Source organism: Podarcis muralis, chromosome 1 (genome assembly GCF_964188315.1).
Source record: "Podarcis muralis chromosome 1, rPodMur119.hap1.1, whole genome shotgun sequence".
Lineage (NCBI taxonomy): Eukaryota > Metazoa > Chordata > Lepidosauria > Squamata > Lacertidae > Podarcis > Podarcis muralis.
This window is the reverse complement of record NC_135655.1, coordinates 34,369,776-34,389,628: the sequence shown is the minus strand read 5'-3', so window position 1 is coordinate 34,389,628 and position 19,853 is coordinate 34,369,776. Positions and strand designations below refer to the sequence as shown.

The window sequence follows — 19,853 nt, the reverse complement described above, 5'->3', positions numbered from 1 at the left end:
GCAGCCAAGAGGACTTCCCTTCAACCGGACTGGGATTTCCTCTTCACTTCTACTTCTACTAAGACTTTGTGTGACATGCAAAACGCGGATGCATAATGTAACTGGGAAAGTTGACATCAACCTTACTGAAAACTAATGCATATTTCTGCATCTTCAGGTAGTGCTGGGGGAGACTCCTGCCTGAAATCTTGGAGAGCTGTTGTTAGTCAGATAATAGTGAGCTAGATGGGCCGAGGTATAAGGCCACTTTCTATATTCCAAGTGGGACATACTTCAGAGTAGGCACGACGAGGCTTGCTCTGCTCCCTATACAGAAGCAGAGTCAGTCCAGACTTTATAAACCAAGCTGATGTGAGAAAACTTCGGAAAGGCAACAAAGACTATATTAGCATTATTCTGTCCCTCCTGCAGCAGCAGCTTTTTATGCTGGAGATCCCGGCAGATTCCTTCTGCAGGAAAAGGAGGTGCTGAGCTGGGGAGGGGCACTCCAGGTGGAGTAAAGGTAAAGGGAGTCCTGACCATTAGGTCCAGTCGTGGACAATTCTGGGGTTGTGGCGCTCATCTCACTTTATTGGCCGAGGGAGCCGGCGTACAGCTTCCGGGTCATGTGGCCAGCATGACTAAGCCGCTTCTGGCGAACCAGAGCAGCGCACGGAAACGCTGTTTACCTTCCCGCCAGAGCGGTACCTATTTATCTACTTGCACTTTGACATGCTTTCAAACTGCTAGGTTGGCAGGAGCAGGGACCAAGCAACAGGAGCTCAGCCCGTCGCGGGGATTCGAACCGCCAACCTTCTGATCGGCAAGTCCTAGGCTCTGTGGTTTAACTCACAGTGCCACCCGCGTCCCACTCCAGGTGGTGTGGTAGGACTCAAACACCAGACAGTTGAATATTGTATGTACACACACACACACACACACACACACACCAACCCCTAGGTACAGCTATAGCCCTTCCTCATTTGTGTTCAATGGGACTTACACCTAGGTATGTTATCAGCTTACAGCCTAAAGCAACAATCTTAAATTGAGAGCCTGTGTGTTATAGTGGTTAGAGTGTCAGGCTAAGACCCGGGGGACCAGGGTTCAAATTCCCACTTGGCCATGAAGCTCACTGGGTGACCTTGGGCCAGTCACTGCCTCTCAGCCTAACCCACCTCACATGGATCTGGCAAGGATTAGAGGAGGAGGGTTTGGACCATGTGTGTCAACATGAGCTCCTTGGAGAAGGTGGTGGAATATAAATACAAGTAAGTAAATAAACTTAAAGTGCCATCCTATGCACATCTTCTCAGAAGTGGTCCAACTGAGTTCAATGGGACTTGGCTCCAGGTAAGTGTGTGAATCATTGTGGCCAGAGATTATTTTCAAGACTGAAGTTTAATCAGCTTCTAACATGAATACAGTATATAACTTCCCATGGCTGCAATGTGTGTTATGATTTCCCTTCCATATTCATTCCCCCATGATGTTCCATCTCCTGTGCTCCACGGTTCTAAGCATCTTTGCTTACAAGTCCTATTTAATTCAGCCGGGATTTATTCCCTAGTAAGCACGCTTACAATCACCACCTTAAGACAGCTTTACGTAGATAGCTAAAACTCTACACAGATTGTGGCTATGCTTACTAGCAGAGTGATGGTTGATCACTTTTAACTCAGTTTAACTTCTACTTCTGTGATAAACATAAGCAAATCTAAGAATTCTATATGCTAATAGCAAACTCATTAGACTGTAGCCAAAATGCATCAATACATAAGAGGTTCAGAAGAGTCCCAAGCTTTGCTGAAACACAAAAATGTAAAATATCACCCCAAAAAAGTAAGAGGAGGCAAAAACCCCAACTAGCTCACTGAGCATGCTCGGTAGCCATAGTACACTGGCTGACTGGGAAGACAAAACCAGGGCAATTGAAGTGTCTTGCAAAAGGACATTGTTGTCTGGAACTCTGAATACACCCAGTCCACACTGCAATATTTTGTTGCAAGTCCTATTTGTGATTCATGGGGTTGTAGTCAACTTTGACTCAGAGTAGACCCACTGATGTTAACAGCAATGGATCACTGGGTCTACTCTAATTCAAAGTTAGTTGCACACAACCCAAAGACTTTAATCGCATACCCACTTACCTGGGAGCATGCCTCATTTCAATCAATGAGACTTACTTCTGACAGGCATAGGATTGCACCGTAAATAATTAAGCCTATAGCAGAGTTACAGATATACTTCTGTAGGCTTAGTCACTACCTAAAGTTGAGTTCTGGTAAAACTATTCATTCATTAGCATGAAGGATGCTGGAATAATAAGCAACACAGAAGTGAGGAAGAAAGTCCCAAATAACTTTTCAAAAACTAGCTAATGTGCTGGCTTTTGTCAAAACTGCTTTTGTTCAACTGAACATATGCATGACATTATTTTACTTCTTTACCTCTTGAGTGGTAGGGAAGGAAGCAAAAGCAATGAAATAATTTATCTGGTGCTTTCAATGAAGTCTGAAACTAAGGAAGAAGGAAACCAATCTAACTACTGTTACAGAACGTCCTCTCATGGCCATTAATCAGGAGTTTTGTTGTCACTTCCAGATATGTTTCGCATTCCACAGCTGCAATCCTAACTCCACTAACCAGGGAGTAAGTTGAAATTCCACTGAGCTCAATAGGATTTACTTCCGACATGCAAAGGCTTAAGTTGTATGAAACTGATTGCTAACAGAAGGTTGAAGCTGTGCAATCAGTTTGATCAATGCAAACCAAAAGGAGTTTATGAAAGGGCCCACACTTCGGTCACTTTTCAGCATAAATTAATTTATTAATTGTTGTGGATTTTGTTTATTTACTCAGCTGTGCAGTGTCCTCTGCTGGTACATATGTGCATAAATTAGGGATTAACTTTATTACCTTTCTAAAGACAAGCTAAGCTGCTCAGGAGCCTGACAAGCACTCAGCATATGACCACCACAAGAACCCAACCTGGAGCTTAGTGGAAAGTGACAGGAAAGCAAGGATAATCTAATTAGGCAATGGACTTATACAAACTTTTGGCACCATTCAAAATCATTTTGAATTGCCAATGTAGTCCTAGGAAACTTCTACATGTGTATAATCAATGCTATATTGCAATTCTTATTAGTAATATTTTTTAAAAAACAAATTCCTCACAAATGCAACACCCTGCATTTCCACTTCTAGGAGGAGACAAGAGGGCCAGTTACACTGTTATAATCTCACTTAAACCAAGTTGGCTGCCCCAGTGTGAATTATTGTCATTCACATGCTGCACTGAAAAAGTGAAAAATTCTCAAACCAGTAAGTAAATCCAGTTGATTCCAAAGGAGCATATTCACAATAAACTTTTTTAGGATTTTAACTAGGGGTGGAGGATCATAAAATCCATCCCTGGTATCGCTTACCTGCGTTTTGCAGTTTATGATGGAAAGATTAAGCCCAAGCATCAGTATGAAAGCAAATAAGGATATTAACCCCCTTACAATCCAAACATTCAAGAATGCCTCCTAAATTAAAAGTTCCCATTACATTAGAAGTGTTAGTAGCTATTTCCCCCCATTTGAATTTCTTACCTTGGACCTCTCTTTCACATAGTATTTGCCAAGTCTATTTCCACAGTACATAACCAGTCTGTCTATCAGTGACAAGAGAAAGTTGATGGCCTCGCATCCCTCCTCAGTGCCTGCGATCCACTTTATCTGGTCTCCCCTCAAGTGTCTCTTGGAGATCCCGTTGCGCTTGCCGGCCAGCTGGCCATCCTGCAGCTCCCCGTTATAGTGCATCTGCTTCACACGTTCCAGGACACAGTCTCCTACCAAGTCGCCCAGAAAATTGTCCAGGTAGCAAAAACCAATGTCATGCAAACAAGGCACTATGTAGTCCAAGGCAATTCTCTCTAGGTCTAATCTCATGATATGTCCCAGTGGCATTTTCATGAACCCGACTGATTTCGCCCCTTGTAGCAGAAAGTCAAGAGCCGCAAGCCAAGCGGCGGAGGCGCGCGCGCCAGGAGACCTGGTTTCTATCAGCGATTCTAACACACTGAATCCGCCACACGCGCCAGCAGCGATGCCTAACTCTTGGGAGAAGCGAGCAGAGCAGATCAGTCAGAGAAACCGGCGTGCCCAAAAGTTTGGCTAAAGTCGTACTTTTGTCTTCAGCGCAGTCAGCAGCCACCTTCTCGGGTTCTCCCAGCCCCTGGGCGACACAAGGCTTGCTAATGAAGTGAACAGTGGCTGCACGCCTTCCGCGGACTGACCTCCACCCAATACCGGGGGGGAGCAGCAACTTGGCAGATAGGCAGTTGCTGGAAAAGGAAGCTGAAGCAGCTCTTTTCTACCAGCTTTAAGGCCGGGAGACCAGTGTGTGAACACCCCGCAATTGCTGATGTGATCACTCCCCCTAATTTTTTTTTTTTTTTTTTTTTGGTGCCGAGTCCTGCAAACTCCTTTCAATTTATTTCACGGAGGCAGCAGATGGCCCCTCTCTGATTAATACGTCTGCTACGTGCAGAATGTGTTCCTACTTCTGCGGCGAGCGCCACGTGGGTGGAGCCCCGTCCCGGGGACAATCTCTCCCCGCGCCTACCCGCAGCCCTGTGGAACGTGAGGGCAACCAATCAGGAGGGAGGCGGGGCGGGGCTTCGCCGGAAGCGTCCAACCGGCGTAGGGTTCACGGCTGGAATCAAGGCGTGGGGGAGAGGGCGGAGAGGAAAAGCCGCGTGTCTGGAGGAGGCGCGGCTTATGGTTCGTCGTGCGCCGCCTACAACTCGGAGTGGGTGTGGTCTCCGCCATTGAGGAATTCTCCCCCAGCATGTACGCTTCTACTACGGTCGCATACTACAAGCCAATGTAAACAAACGGGGGGGGGGGTATAAGGGCGTTAAGTGCCAGTTGAGTTTCTCTTGGCAACTTAATGCTATAGAGATGGGGAGCGAGGTTACAAGTGCTTATCTCCGTCTTTTCTTTCTCTCCCTCTCCCACTACAAGACATCCTCCGCCCTTTTCACACCTGATCATCTGCTGACAAAACATATTGTAGAGCTGGAATTCGCTTTGCAAACAAGATCATGCGTGCGGAATACCAGTTCCCGGCTTTCAAAAGCCTCTCGTTACAGATGATGTGTTTAAAGAGCACTCACTGACTTGTCACCACCTGGATTCTAAATCTCATTCCTCTTCTCTTAAAAACTAGGAAAATATGCCCACTCTCATAGCCTGCCAAGGTAACTATCGTTTCAGAAATTACCAGTACTGTCTAAACGTTAGAGAAAGCCGCTAAAGTAAGATGTTCGGGGTTATATATATGTATATGCACGCACGAGTGTTTCAGAAAATTTGTTCTCCTTGAAACTGTAGCTCACAAATCCTGGTTAATAACTCTAGGGAACTTTGGATGAAGGCGGGAAAAGCAAAAAAAGAAAACTGTGTCTTTAAGCGTAGTGAGGTTACCCCCGCCATACACAATCACCCGCTACTACCTCTCCAGTTCGTGGATATAGGAAATCCCACGTGGGTTGCCAGGCTGTGAACGCTACACGGTTTTAAAGTTGTTTCACAAAGCGACCGAACTCGGGTTAGGATCTGGGCGGATGGACCAAATGCCAAGCCCGAGTTGCAGCTGGTAGCAGAGCGGCCAGGAATTGCGTGGTTAAGACTCGGAAGAGTACATGAAATGGCAAGAGAGGGAGATCAGAAACTCCGGAGGAGCCCGGAGTGAACTTCGGTCGAGGCTTGCAAGCTACTAACCTTGTGTCTTCCTCTAATTTTGTAGCGCCCCAGCTTGCCATCTGCGTACATGATGAGCTTATCCATTCTTTTCAGGAGGTAGCCTATATTTTCACAGCCCGGCTCACTGCCCTCAACCCACAAAATCTTGTCCCCGCGAATGGCTCGGCCGCCGCCCGCCTTCTGGCTCGCCAGGGCGCCGTCCTGGAATTTGTCACTCAGGTGCAAAGCCAGGACCTCTTGGAAGATTTTCTCGGCCATCCTGTGCCCCAGGAAGTGGTCGACTATGCACAAGCCATAGGCGTTCATGCAAGGCACCACGTAGCGCAAGACTAGCCTCTGCGCATCTCTGCGGGGCTCTCGGAGAGGAGCTTTGCTGCCAGGCGGGGAGCCGGCGGAGGGCGAAGCGCCCTCGACGCCCCGGGCCTCCGCCGGGCTCGCGGCGGGGCACAGGAGGCCTCCGAGGGGGCCTGCGGCCGGCCCGGCGGGCTGCTCCTCTCCGCCCCCCTCCTGGCGGCTCCCGGGCGGGTGGCGGATGAAAATCCTCCTCATGCTTTCTACTGAGTCTTCGCGGAGCTGGGCGGCCGCCGGGGGCTGCTGCTCGGCCGCTTCCCCGCCGGAGGCGGCCATGGTTTGCGCGCAAGACCAGGTCCCGCTCCCGGCCGGCGGGGCGGCATCGCCTCACCACGGCGGCGGCATGCCGCTTCTGGCCGGGCCCGAGCTCCACGCGGGAAATGCCATGCTCGCGCCACACGCCGCCGGATACGAGGAGCGAGGACATGCCGCTCGGGAGCGTGCACACGTACCACGGGGAGCGAGCGGCGCCTCCGCCCCCGCCCAGCGCCTCCCTCCTTCCCGCCCTCCTGGCTTCCTCTCTTTCTCCCGCCGCCGCCGCCGCCTCATCCAGCCGTCCCTCGAGGACACGCGCTGGGAACACGCGGGATCCAACGCAGCGCACGAAAAAGCTCCCGGGCAGTGCCGGACGTGCAGGGAGAGACTGGGATCTGGGATTGTTACGTGCCCTCTCTCCGGCTTGGAACGAGGGGCGGGAGCCACAAAGGAAGCTCGCAAGCGCTGGCCGCGGCTGCTGGGTCCATTCATTCACCTGGGCTTGGTGCTGACTTTTCCCGCTTTTCCAGTCCTGGCCTGTCCCGTTCTGGAAATCAAGATAATGGGGTCACCGCTGCTGCTGCAACGAATCGTTCCCCACGTGCTTGTTAGGACAGAAAGTGCACTTTAAACGCAGGACTTAAGAAGGACGAAGTGTTTGGTGGTTGTTAGGTTCTTCTCTGTGACTTTGCTTAAGTGCAAATAGGTGGCTGGCTCACTGGCTCTCAAAAGAAAGGTGCGCGACTGTTGTCAGGCTAAGGCATACCCGCCAACATTTCCCCGATTAAAATAGGGGCGTGCTAAGGAAATGCAGGGCATTCCAGGATCAAACCAGGACACCTTCTGTAAATCCGGGACTGTCCCTGGAAAATAGGAACACTTGGAGGGTCTGAGCCTGTCCCTAGTCTAGTAGATGGAACTGCATTCTGCACATGCACAGGCACTCTCTTCCTTATAGCATCAGCTGTACTCCTGATTAGATTCCTGGACTTTTCTTGGCTTTCCAGCAGGAGTGCCAACTTGAATAAATATTGAGGGGGCTCAGGTAAGCCCCCTCTTCACAATCAACAACAAGATGCAGCACACACACCATTTGAATGGCAATGCCCATCAACTGGGGGGAGGGGGCAGCCGCCTCAAATATTTTATGAGGGAGGAGGGCAAAGGGACCTCAGCCCCTAGGAGATCGCTGCTATGCTTTCAAGCTTAGACCAGCAGCAGCAATTGCTCTGGACAGCAATTCTGTTTCACTGGAAACAGATCTGATACCTCCCAGTACAAGAGCAAACAAATAAACAAGCAAACCCCAAACCCCATAGTGTTAGGATACAAGCACAGGCAGACTTGGGTCTTTCAAATTTCAGCAGCACCTTGTGTGAGGCCAAAATTCAGTGTGCTTCCTTTCTGCACGTGCACTACATCATAGTTGCAATGCACTGCAGCACACGCCTCAGTTCAGAGCCCGGGGAGGGGGGCAGGGAGCCACTCTCCTTGTCCTAAATCTGCCTCTGATACAAGCCTTGAATTCAACTGTGTCTAGTACAGTGCGGTTAATCCCATTCTATGGAATGCCAGTCACTGTACAAGTCCAAAGCAAAACGAACAAAATAAAAAGACTGCCAAGAACTCGCCAATTTTTACCAACCTTTAAAAATAAAAAAGCAGCATATATTACTGCATTCCTAGTAGCTAGTAAGGAACAAATTTCACACCTGTGTTTGTACAGTGGTACCTCTGTTTATGAACACTTCTGGCTACGAACGCTTCAGGTTACGAGCTCTGCTAACCTGGAAGTAGCTGCTCCTGGTTGCAAACTTTGCCCCAGGAGGCGAACGGAAATTGTGCGCCAGAGACCCCATTAGCAAAAGTGCGCCTCAGGATAAGAACCGTTTCAGTTTAAGAATGGACCTCCGGAACGAATTAAGTTCGTAACCAAAGGTACCACTGTAGTTGTTAACTGCAGAGCATGGTACATTGGAGGATCATTGTAGTGTGGTCCACAGCAAAGTATATTTTATTTCATTACATTTATATCCCTCCTTTTTTTACCACCCTGAACACAAGGTGGTACACATGTGGTTCCAAGGGGGGCGTGGACCCCATTCAGGCAATGACCAAACCCAGACCTGCTTAGTTTTAGTAAGGTGGAGGCCTCGGGGCATACCTAGGACCTGCCTCTAACTTCACAGTTTCCGCTGTGGTGCAGCAGTAGAATTTGCTTTCTCCACAGTTCTTAGTGTATGATCTTGCTCATATGACTTAAGCATTTGGAGGGATGATTTCCTTTGACACTGTTACTCCTCTCAAGTACATTCTGTATCTTCTATGGCCTGCTCACATTTCAGGGCTCTGTTATCCCGAGTGTTGCGTGCAGCAGACCTATCTCCTAACACCTGAGTGTACAAGTGCTCTTATTTACAGTGATATGTTCCAGGCTTGAAAAGTAACAACACATTAAATGGGGGAAATCTGCAACGAATAAATCACGTCTTGTATGTAAATAGTGTCAATTTGAAATCTGAGCAAGTGAAATTCAATAAGTGTATTCCCTTGTCTTGGAAGGGTTTTGCCTGTCCTCCTTGATTTATAGTGGCAACTTAAAGAACAGCTTCCAGCGCCGGTGCTTAAATTTGAAAAGAGAGAAACAGAGACTTGCTATAAATCACATTTGATTGTGTTAAGATCTAGGTTTATTTTTAAATATGCTTTTCTTCAACACCCCCACCTCCTTCCGTATTGTGCTCTAGTGTTTCAGAAACTGAACACTAAATCCTACTGATAGATATACGGCATGCCATGCAGCCACTCTGCTGTGAGATACATACATATTTCACCAATAAAAGCCTCTATTTATAAGTGTCACGGATGGTATGATGGGAGTCGAAGACCACTTCAGGTGCTAAAGCCAGATTGTTGTAATTTTGAGGTATCATTGTTAAAAGATAGGTGCTTTTTCAAACTTTGGAACTCTTAAAAATGAGACCAAGAACTGATAGAGTAGAACCGTACCTGCAACATATTATCTCAGTGGAAATTCAGAGTTCTGCATTGCATTCAGAGTACTGCAGGTTCTCTGCTGCAGACTGTTGCCTTCCAATCCACGGGCAGTAGTGGCAGTGATGGAGAGGCAAAGCTAGTACCCCCTTTGCATGTTTATTTAACTCCAAAGACCCAAGCCTAAATAGGACTATTTGAGTCTTTGCATGCACGTTCACGCATCCCGTCTGTTTTATATTAATTGCCTGCTGATTTTTGAACAGTGCCTTTACAAACCCATCTTAAAAGCAAGCCTAAATGATGACTACTTTTCATCGTGTCTTAATTTACTTTGAATTACGGACATTCTCCAGCTTTCTCATAACGAGATCCCCCACGGTCTCAGCCTCCTGTAGCAGCTTGCACTTCAGCTTCAAGAGTGTGAACAGCAGCATGCACACGACAGCTCAAGCTGCATCCTGGCTGAGACTGGCAAATAGGACACAGCTGCCTTCGCTTTCAAACTTCTTTTTTTTTTTTTACTATCTGGGTATGGCTGAATCCGCTCCTAGGGCACTCAGTTGAACGACACAAGCATATATTCTGAAATGTGGAGGATGTGGTTTCAACACAAGCTCGCCACATTCCGAGGCATTTGTTTTCAGGACAGAGAACGTGTGTCGAAACCACTTCCTCCCCACGTAGGACATCTCTCTGCCTTTGCCCTCAGAATGCCTGCTACGGGGAGGCTGCTGCTGATTCCACACAAATGACATCCCCCTCAGTCTTGTGCAAGCGCCCTTCCTGCAAAAACGCTTGTAAAGGACGAGCGATAGCGTCTGATCAGCTTCCTAGACATCCCTGCCACTCCCTTGATCAGATTACCAGCAGCACCCCCTCAGCCGTGATGACTTCTGAGAGGAGCTTCTTCTGGAGCTGAAGATAAAGAGCATACAGTACATGCCCACAACAGTTTGCCACCCCTCCTTGAATTCACTGTGCATAAATGCCCTCTAGGGAGCCTCTCACCAGGCCATCAGCCTGCTCCCTCCATGCCCTTTAGCCATTGCACTCATGGTTCGAGTGGGTTACTGATGAAAATGCTCTCCACACTTCCAACTGAGTCCCTATTGAGATTTGTTGGCAGATCTGATCCACCTTCTAAGTGAGAGGCATTGCCCTACTTAGTGATGGCATGTTGTGTCTGGTCCAGAGTGTGCTTGTTTGTTGGGAAAGGTCAGGGAAAGGCCAGGCAATCAATCACTGATCTCCCAGCATAATGAGCAACTCTGTTAATTTGGAAAACATGGGTCAGGCTGTAATAATGCAGGTGTGTTACCCACAAAATAACAGACTAGTAAGAAGAGTCTGGTCTGGCCTGCCTGCCTGCACAGAGGCCTTCATCATGCAACCCTGCAATGAGCTAGGCTACACGACTTCTGAGGTCCTTCGCCATCTGTCTATGATCTCCTTATGAGAACCAGGGGTAGACAAGGGCAAGCAAGCAAGTAAAGGAGAATAGCCTACTAAAGTCCAGAAAGAAAGCTTGGGAAGGAGAGGGTGAGCTGCTGGATTGATAACTGTGCATTTCAGCGCTCAGTGTCAAAGTAATGCTATGACTTTGCTCTACTTTTTATATTGCATGCTAGTGACTTGCTTTAGGGCCACACTCTTTTTCATTCCGTAGTGGTTCTGTGCACGTTGAGATCTGTTTGGCCTCGTAATCACAGCATGCACAATTGATCTGTTACCATGTCTAATCACAGTAATTAAAGACACAGTGCAGCCACCCAAATACGTGCTCCTCTGCACACACAGAGTTCTGAAAAGGAAAAAAAGAAAAAAAGGTTGTGTCATAAATACTTCCTTCAGTGTACTAGAAGAAAGAAAGAAAGAAAGAAGTACTGTGGTTTCTTCAACCCTTTAGAGAATGGAGTCTGAACTGAAAGGAAAGAGGTCATTATGGCAACAGGAGTTTCTTCTTTTCTTTTTGGCTGGTTGCAGATCCTCTAAAACCACAGAGTGAAACTGATATGGGTTGTTATCACAGCACTATCACAGTGGTTGGATGGATTATGTTACTGCCTTTTGTAAGAGCCTGGTAGTATAAACAGCCTGTGGGTGGGCTGAAGAGGCACTGGGGAAAGCAATGGCTTGCTTACTTATTACATGTCATTCTTTCAATAAGTTCAGACTGGTCTATGTAGTTCTCCTCCACCCTATTTTATCTCAACAACTGCCCTGTGAAGTAGGATAAGATACTGACTAGCCCAAGATCAGCCAATGAGCATGATGGCTGAGTGGGGATTTGATATCTATTGGAACTCAAACTCTGCCAAGAATGTGGGTCCAACAAATTCCTCAATTGCCTCACTGACAATCTCGGAGCCACTGCTTCAGACAGCAAATGAAAGTGGTAGGGGGAGAATGCTGACAAGATAGAAAGGACTAGGGCTTTTCTTCAGCCGGAACTTGCTGGAGCTCAGTTCTGACACCTCTCAGATGGGCGCCATTGCCATTATAAGAGAACAAGGGAGGCGTTCAGGGTGAGTTCCAGCACTTCTTTTGTCGAAAAATAGCACTGGAAAGGACTGTACCACATCATATTGCAATACAGGAATACCACTTTTGAATGCCCCTAATGTTAAAAAATGAATGCATCTTCTATACAAAAATATAACTATATAGGTAAAGGTAAAAGTACCCCTGACCGTTAGGTCCAGAAGCAGACGACTCTGAGGTTGTGCTCTCATCTTGCTCTATAGGCCGAGGGAGCCAGCGTTTGTCTGCAGACAGCTTCCGGGTCACGTGGCCAACATGACTAAGCCGCTTCTGGCGAACCAGAGCAGCACATGGAAACACCATTTACCTTCCCACCAGAGTGGTACCTATTTATCTACTTGCCTCTATTCTGGTCCTTTGCCTGCTAATTTTTTATTTTCTAGGGATTTATTTTACTTGCATGGAGTTTTTACACAGGAAAACATTAAAACTGTGATTTCCTCTCCTCGCCCTCTCCCCACTCACCCTCAGTGAGGGAAGCAGTCCCTTCTAGCACCACAGCGTGCAATCACCTCATTCTGGTGTGTGTAGACCAGGCCTCAGACAACTCTTCTTAGCATCAGGCCATTAGTTGTTTGTTTGTTTTAATCGTGTGTTGAAAATGGATGCCAATTTATGGATGCTAAGTATGAGTAGCTGCCCTTAATAATCTTGCACGGTGTAAATGGAGCTCACTGTGCATGAATGACAGAAGTGCTGGTTTAAAAATTAAGCTGCATCAATTCTGCTTAATGAAAAGCCCTGATGTCCTCAGACAGTTGTTAGTACTCTGTGGCATGTCCACAATCCTTGGCTTGAAAGCGAGGCGTCATTTCTGCACTTCAGAAAATTCTTCTGCTGGCCACCCCACTGTTCATAAATGTGATCTTCGGATAGCCACATGGGCTCGTTCCTCTTCTTTTAATCTTTTCTTGTCTTGAGAGCTTTAACAAATTGCCACATTAGCAACAGAAATCAATTGGTTATTAGGAAATTACCATAAGTAAAAAGTTAGCAGCAAGCACTCATGGTAGCTATCATGCTTAGACAGCTTTCAACTCATGCTGGGCAAATATTACACTTTCACAAAGCAAGAAACCTCAAAGTTCTTATCCTAATGTTTAAACAGTTTGGAAACAGCATAAGAGTCTCTGACTTGGTTCACAGGCTGCTGACTTTCCAAATGATGTCACCTTTCAGCATGTAGGCTGCAGTATCTGCAAATATCTATTTATCTATATACACGCACACCCATCAATGCTACTCACAATCTGGCTTCTCTCAAATAAATTCCATGGTTCATGTGAGCCACTCTCGAAAGCAGTTCCAACAGAAAAATCCACTCCTAGTAATGTGGATTATTGAAATTACCATACATACTTAATTCCTTATTTAATTTGTCACCATCAACATGAATTTTTGGTAAGTGATGAAATTCTTTCTTTATTGCATTCTTCAAGAACATCAAGGAAACTTGGAAGTGGAATCTTCTACAGACGAAGAATTGGGACAACTTTAGGATCAATGGAGAAGTTTGAAAATGAGCCTTTGAAGGGGCAGTAGGTTCTAGAACAATGGCATTAAGTAATAAACAGTAATATCAAGAAGAAATATATTATAGGAAATGCTAATTTATTTGATTATGCCTTTATTCAAGTAAGCACTAACTTAATTTTCTTTTTTTATAAAGGGATATTTTATAATACTTGCAGCCTCATACCTAACATTGCTTGGGAATTCTAAGAAATAATTTAAAAAGTGCAGTTTTGAAAAGTTCAAATATTATTGATTCATATTGGCATCTGACTATCCACACTTAAGATGAAAACCCACTCTTTGATCTCAAGAACTATCATGCAAAATTTGGTTGAGATCAGGACTGTTTTGAAAGGATCCGTCTGTCTTCTTGATTCAAAATGGTGTCCAGTTGTATTCAAACATAGCTGAAAACCTGCAACTTGATCTCGAGAAACATCATGCAAAATTTAGCTACAATAAACCCCAAATGAGCAAACAACTTACCCAAATATACAGTAGATTTGATATCATTATCTTTTAATTAGCTGGCAATCCTACGGCAATATTAGCTAAAATGAGCAGCTTAGGATGCAAGAGTCCCCAACTCTGCCAAAGACACACCAGCATAACTTGCTCATACTGGCTTAGCTGGCTGAGCCAATGCTGGTGTAAATCCCCCAAAAGGCACATTCTGGGGCCAAGGGAGGCATGGCCACAGAGGGGGGAAATAGGCTAGCTGTTCAGCTTGCCATGTGGCCAGGCAACCTAGCATAAAACACTGTTTTAAATGTTTGTTTTTCCTCTGTCAGGCTCAGGCAGAGCAGCGGCAGGTCTGATGCTAAATGGGGTTTGAATCTGGTATTCCTTTCTTCTGGCTTAATTTACACCAACTTGCTTTATGCCAACTTCTTGTGCATAGGAATCGATCCCTTAGTGATGTTAGAATTATTATATACAGTGGTACCTCAGTTTAGGGTGGCGCTGTGGGTAAAACCTCAGCGCCTAGGACTTGCCGATCGCATGGTCAGTGGTTCGAATCCCCCTGGTGGGGTGCGCTCCTGTTCCTCGGTCCCAGCTCCTGCCAACCTAGCAGTTCGAAAGCACCCCCGGGTGCAAGGAGATAAATAGGGACCGCTTACTAGCGGGAAGGTAAACGGCGTTTTCGTGTGCGGCTTTGGCTCACCAGAGCAGCTTCGTCACGCTGGCCACGTGACCCGGAAGTGTCTCCGGACAGCGCTGGCCCCCGGCCTCTTAAGTGAGATGGGCGCACAACCCTAGAGTCTGTCAAGACTGGCCCGTACGGGCAGGGGTACCTTTACCTTTACCTTTACCTCAGTTTAAGAACAATTTGGTTTACAAACTCCGCAAAACCGGAAATAGTGGCTTGGTTTGAGAACTTTACCTCGGTCTAAGAACGGAAGCCGAACAGTGGAAGGCCCCCAGCAGTGGGAGGCCTCATTAGGGAAAGTGCGCCTCGGTTTAAGAATGGTTTTGGTTTAAGAACGGGCTTCCGGAACGGATTAAGTTCATAAACCAAGGTATACCACTGTATTTATTTATACCTCACCTTTTCTCCTAGCAGGACCCAAGGCAGCTTACAGATTTTTTAAAAAATAAATAAATAGAAAAAGCAATCATTTTTAAAAAATTAAACACTGATAGAATTAAAACTGTATTCATATATAAAACTTGTTTTTAAAAATACAAATGATTACAATAAAAACAGCATGTCACCAGCCCTTTAATTAAAAGCAGTCAGTTCTCAAAAGCCTGTTGGAACAAGAAAGGCTTCACCTGTTGGTGGAAGGACAACAAGGAGGGAGTCAGTTGAGCTTCTCCAGGGAGGGAATTTCAGAGTCTGGGAGCAGCCACCGAGAAGGCCCTTTAGTGTGTCCCCACCAACTGTGCCAGGGAAGGTGACAGGACCAAGAGAGGGGCCTCTCTTGGGATATTACCGAGTTAGAAATAAGCCTGATTTAAATGACAACTAATTTAGCTCAAATAATTTTTAAAATGTGCAGTTCATAGCTGCAGTTTTACAGTATGCAAGTTATCAAGAGGCAAAAGCTGACCTTGATAACTTCTTGTTGACAAGTTACAATAATGACCAGTTTCTATTTCTTTATACTCTGTCTTCTAAAAAATGAAGAAAGCTTCCTCAACAAAGTCCCTCAGAAAGGCTCTGGAGTAAACTCAGCAATCATGGGATAAGATGATAGGTCCTCCTATAGATCAATAACTTGTTAAAGGGCAGGAAGCAGGAATTAGGATTAATGGACAACTCTCACAGTGGAGTGATCTAATAAGTGAGCCTCCCACCCCATGCTTTTACATTTATTCATAAATAATCCAGAGTTAGAGAAACCAGTGTGTTGGTCAGGTTTGCGGCTGATGCTCCAAAAAGGCAACTTCCGCTCCAAATATGATCACATAATGCCTAAAGCAGGCATCTAAGCACATTGGGGAAGTGTGTACCTTTCCGGTGTGTGTGTCTGTACATGTGTGAAAAATAGCAAGTTTTCAATTAGAAATTTAAAGCTGTGGCTTTCCTGGAGCTGAAGCACCTGAGGAGTGCCTTTCTCATTGGGGGAATGCAGCTGCTCCCTTTGAAAGTGTGCTGCAGGATTAATGACGCTTTATTGGCCAAGGGAGCTGGTGTACAGCTTCCGGGTCATGTGGCCAGCATGACTAAGCCGCTTCTGGCGAACCAGAGCAGTGCACGGAAACGCCGTTTACCTTCCCGCCGGAGCGGTACCTATTTATCTACTTGCACTTTGACGTGCTTTCGAACTGCTAGGTTGGCAGGAGCAGGGACCGAGCAACGGGAGCTCAGCCCGTCGCGGGGATTTGAACCGCCGACCTTCTGATCAGCAAGTCCTAGGCTCTGTGGTTTAACCCACAGCGCCACCCACGTCCCCTTGTTGTTAAATAGGATGTCCCTATTTTCATCGGAGAAATATTGTAGGGTATGACATATTCATTAAAATAGATTTAATTTAATTTGAAATACTTCCTCAGCTTCTCAAACAACAGCTAAGAAAGCTGGAAAAAAGCAAACAGGCCTCGATCTCCCTAAAGTACCGTATTTTTCGCTCTATAAGACGCACCAGACCACAAGACGCACCTAGTTTTTGGAGGAGGAAAACAAGAAGAAAAAAAATTCTGAATATCAGAAGCCAGAACAGCAAGAGGGATCACTGCGCAGTGAAAGCAGCAATCCCTCTCGCTGTTCTGGCTTCTGTGATAGCTGTGTAGCCTGCATTCGCTCCATAAGATGCACACACATTTCCCCTTACTTTTTAGGAGGGAAAAAGTGAGTCTTAAAGAGCAAAAAATACGGTAATTTGTAATCCTAGTTTGGCAGGCAAGCATAAAAGGTACATTGGGGGCTTGGTAACAGCTCACTATGATTTGATTGAAATAAGAAAGTTGCTAACTGAAGCAGCATCCATGAGGAGAGGAGACTGGACAGGAGCCCAGAGCATATCCCTATCCATGGTTTTGTATGTCTCAGCAAGGCCTCTATGTCGTCTGGGCAGCCAGACCAGGATGTAGAAGTTGTTTGGCTTTAGTTAAAACTCCCCTTTCCTTAAACTGAACTGCTCACATTCGTCAAGAAGTTCAGACCTTAATCACTTGCGTTAAAATGTGGAACATATTTCTCCTGCGATCATTCTTGAAGACTATAACCTGACCTGTTTGACTTGTTCTCAGCGAACATTTGAGAACAATAGTCCTTCCAATACGCTCTTGATTACAGGTTCTGCCCTAGAATGCGTTTGGCATGGCTTATTTTAACATTCACCTCTGCCGTTCCCAGTTTCCTTGATGCGAGGCGGAGAACTGGGAAAACCGAGAGGAGTTTGCATCTATTCCGCAGCTGTCCTAACTTGCACGAAAGATCAAAGCATCTTCTATTGTACTTTCAGAACAGTCTGAGAATGCAAATACGTATTTGCCCTAGGGGCCTGCAATGAGGGCAGCTTGCCACATTGCTCGCGGAAGACTGCATTCTCTTAAGATGTATGAAGAAACGCACAATAATTCGCATTCCGTGTCGGGCTGGAGGGACTCCATTTCTCCTATGTGCTGGAACCTTTTGGCTTCATGCTATTTATCTGTGTAAGGGGAATTCCAAATAAATAAATAAAGCAGCTCATTGCCCTGTGAAGATATGGGAGAGGGACATTGGCTGCTACCTAACCTAACAACTATTTGGGGTTCTCTGCTGACTAGATCCAGAGGTTTAAAAGAGTGAAATGGTGACAGCTATATAGAAAACGCTACATGCACAACAGGCCTACCTCACAAGGCAGTTGTGCCATGAACTTTTTTTACATGTCATCTGCCTCTTTCTCAGAGGAGCTGAGCTGACCTTTAGCAGAGGACCCAACAGGCCTTCTCTGGAAAATGAACATGTGCTTCTTTTTCCAAGGCACATTCATAGATGTTAATATGTTGTTGTTCTGAGTGCTGGTTAAGGGAGTCACCTCAGTGTGCAAGCTCTTATCCTTTGCATTGAGTTTCTTTTCCCATTTATAGTTTCACACTACTTTTACTAATACAGAAATGCAATAACCTTTCCAAGAGTAAATCTCCGAGTACTGAGCAACATTGTTGACATTCCTCATCTCTGATCACATTTACATCCTACCTCCCACTGCTGCACCCTTTAAAAGAGTTACCAAAAGAACAAAATTGTCTGGATCCATCAAAATGCCATCCTGTTTTCGTGCGGCATACACCAGAAGGCAGGAAGAGAGCTGGGCTGTGATTAATCTGATCCAGAAGAACAGTCTTTCTTCATCCCAACGTTTCCTTTTTTGGTTACATTCTGATCATGGAAGCAATGCCCCATTCCACCAACTACCAAAGCAAAAACACTCTGAGCGCTTTTACACTTTTACAGTATTTCATATTTTCTGTCCATTTCTGGTTGCATCGGAAAATAATAATTTCAGGTCTGCTCAGAGGAGTGACTTAGACTGAATTTCATTTTAACGTCCGAGACATAATCCAGTCAAAGTTAAGCACCCTTGATCCCACTCACTTTGATGCAGAAGAATTAAATGTGTGTTCATATAACGAAATGTTACATACATTTCAGATGTAACTAAACATCCGTATTAACAAAAAAATGATTAATTTATCACTGTGGCATGAATAAAATATGCCTTCTTTGACATGAAAGAATGGATTCACAGATGTATAAAATTAGTGTCTGGTTTTTGTCTTCTTTGTTTGCAAATTAGGACTTTGAATATTCAAAATACTATCTGTATTATTTATTTGTTTATTGCATTAAGAGGTACATAGTCATGGTGTTTCATATCAGGTACAATATATTAAAATGTTGCCAAGCTACATAAAAATACATGCATCGAGCTATATTTTTTATATAACTAGAGAATAAAACACGCCGTATCTATGAAATTATGTTGATCTGAAAGAATCAGTTACTATATTTTAAAAATATATACAGATATATTTGCTGTAAAACAAAGGCTTGGTTCCTCATTAGCAAAACATAAGTTCCTTTGGCTCCAAAGAGAATTCATTGCAGCACTGAATCTGAACCATAGATACAGTGATTGTTGTAAGATCGAAAATAAGTTTAATTATTAGCTGGGACTTCTGACACATGGTGAACCTTTAATTATTAGCTGGGACTTCTGGCACGCAGTTCTTGCACAGGGGCACTGCTGATGGCACCAGGTTTATTGTAGGTCTTCGCTCAAGTCACATGAGGATAGCATTGGCCCTTAATTCAAGGCGGAATTATTCATGTCACTTCTTTGCTTATTTATAGAGGTTGTACACCCAGCCATGCCTGACGGAAATAGAACGGATGGATTTACACATTCTGTGAGAGATACATTGAGTCAACAAAGTCTATTATTTCACCTGTAATATTAGTATTTGAATTATAAAAGCAGCAGATTGAAATGAGGCGATGGAACACCATAAATTAGTGGGGTGGGGGGTGGGGGTCATCTATCAAATTCCAGATTCTGTAAAAAACTACAAACCTAAAGTTACTGCCTTTTGCTTTCCTCCCAACACACAACACTCTCTGCCTTTCACTCAGTTATACCTTACAAAGGGAAAATATGTTTGTTAATTTCACCCATAGGTCGGGACTATGAAGGCAAATCTGAGTTGGATCTAGGTAAGTGTGCACAGGATTGCACCTGTTAGCTTCAGCAGCAACATGTGACCTGGTCTGAAGGCACATTAAGCCACTGCCTTGCAGAAGCGAACTGGTCTGGGTAGTTCCTGGATAGGAGACCTCCTTCAAACCACACATAGCTGTCAACGTTTCCCTTTTTTTAAGGGAAATTCCATTATTCTGAATAGGATTCCTCACAAGAAAAGGGAAAAGTTGACAGCTATGCACATATACACTGCCTTAAGCTTTGTGATGGAAGAAATATGTGATATAAATGTAATTTTGACAATATTAGGGCTGCAGTGTTT

General features: G+C 45.3%; 1 protein-coding gene across 3 annotated transcripts in view; it reads right to left on the bottom strand.

The window, feature by feature from the left end:
• Positions 1–6,528, bottom strand: part of EGLN3 (egl-9 family hypoxia inducible factor 3) — a 37,698-nt gene extending 31,170 nt beyond the window's left edge. Inside the window, exon 1 of one of the 3 annotated variants that reach the window (XM_077926058.1) lies at positions 6,418–6,528. In XM_077926058.1, the coding sequence (XP_077782184.1) occupies positions 6,418–6,513 (96 nt within the window). In that variant the 5' untranslated portion in view covers positions 6,514–6,528. The other 2 variants (XM_028720980.2, XM_028720984.2) reach the window with 2 other exon arrangements.
• Between the last annotated feature and the right edge of the window lie 13,325 nt (positions 6,529–19,853).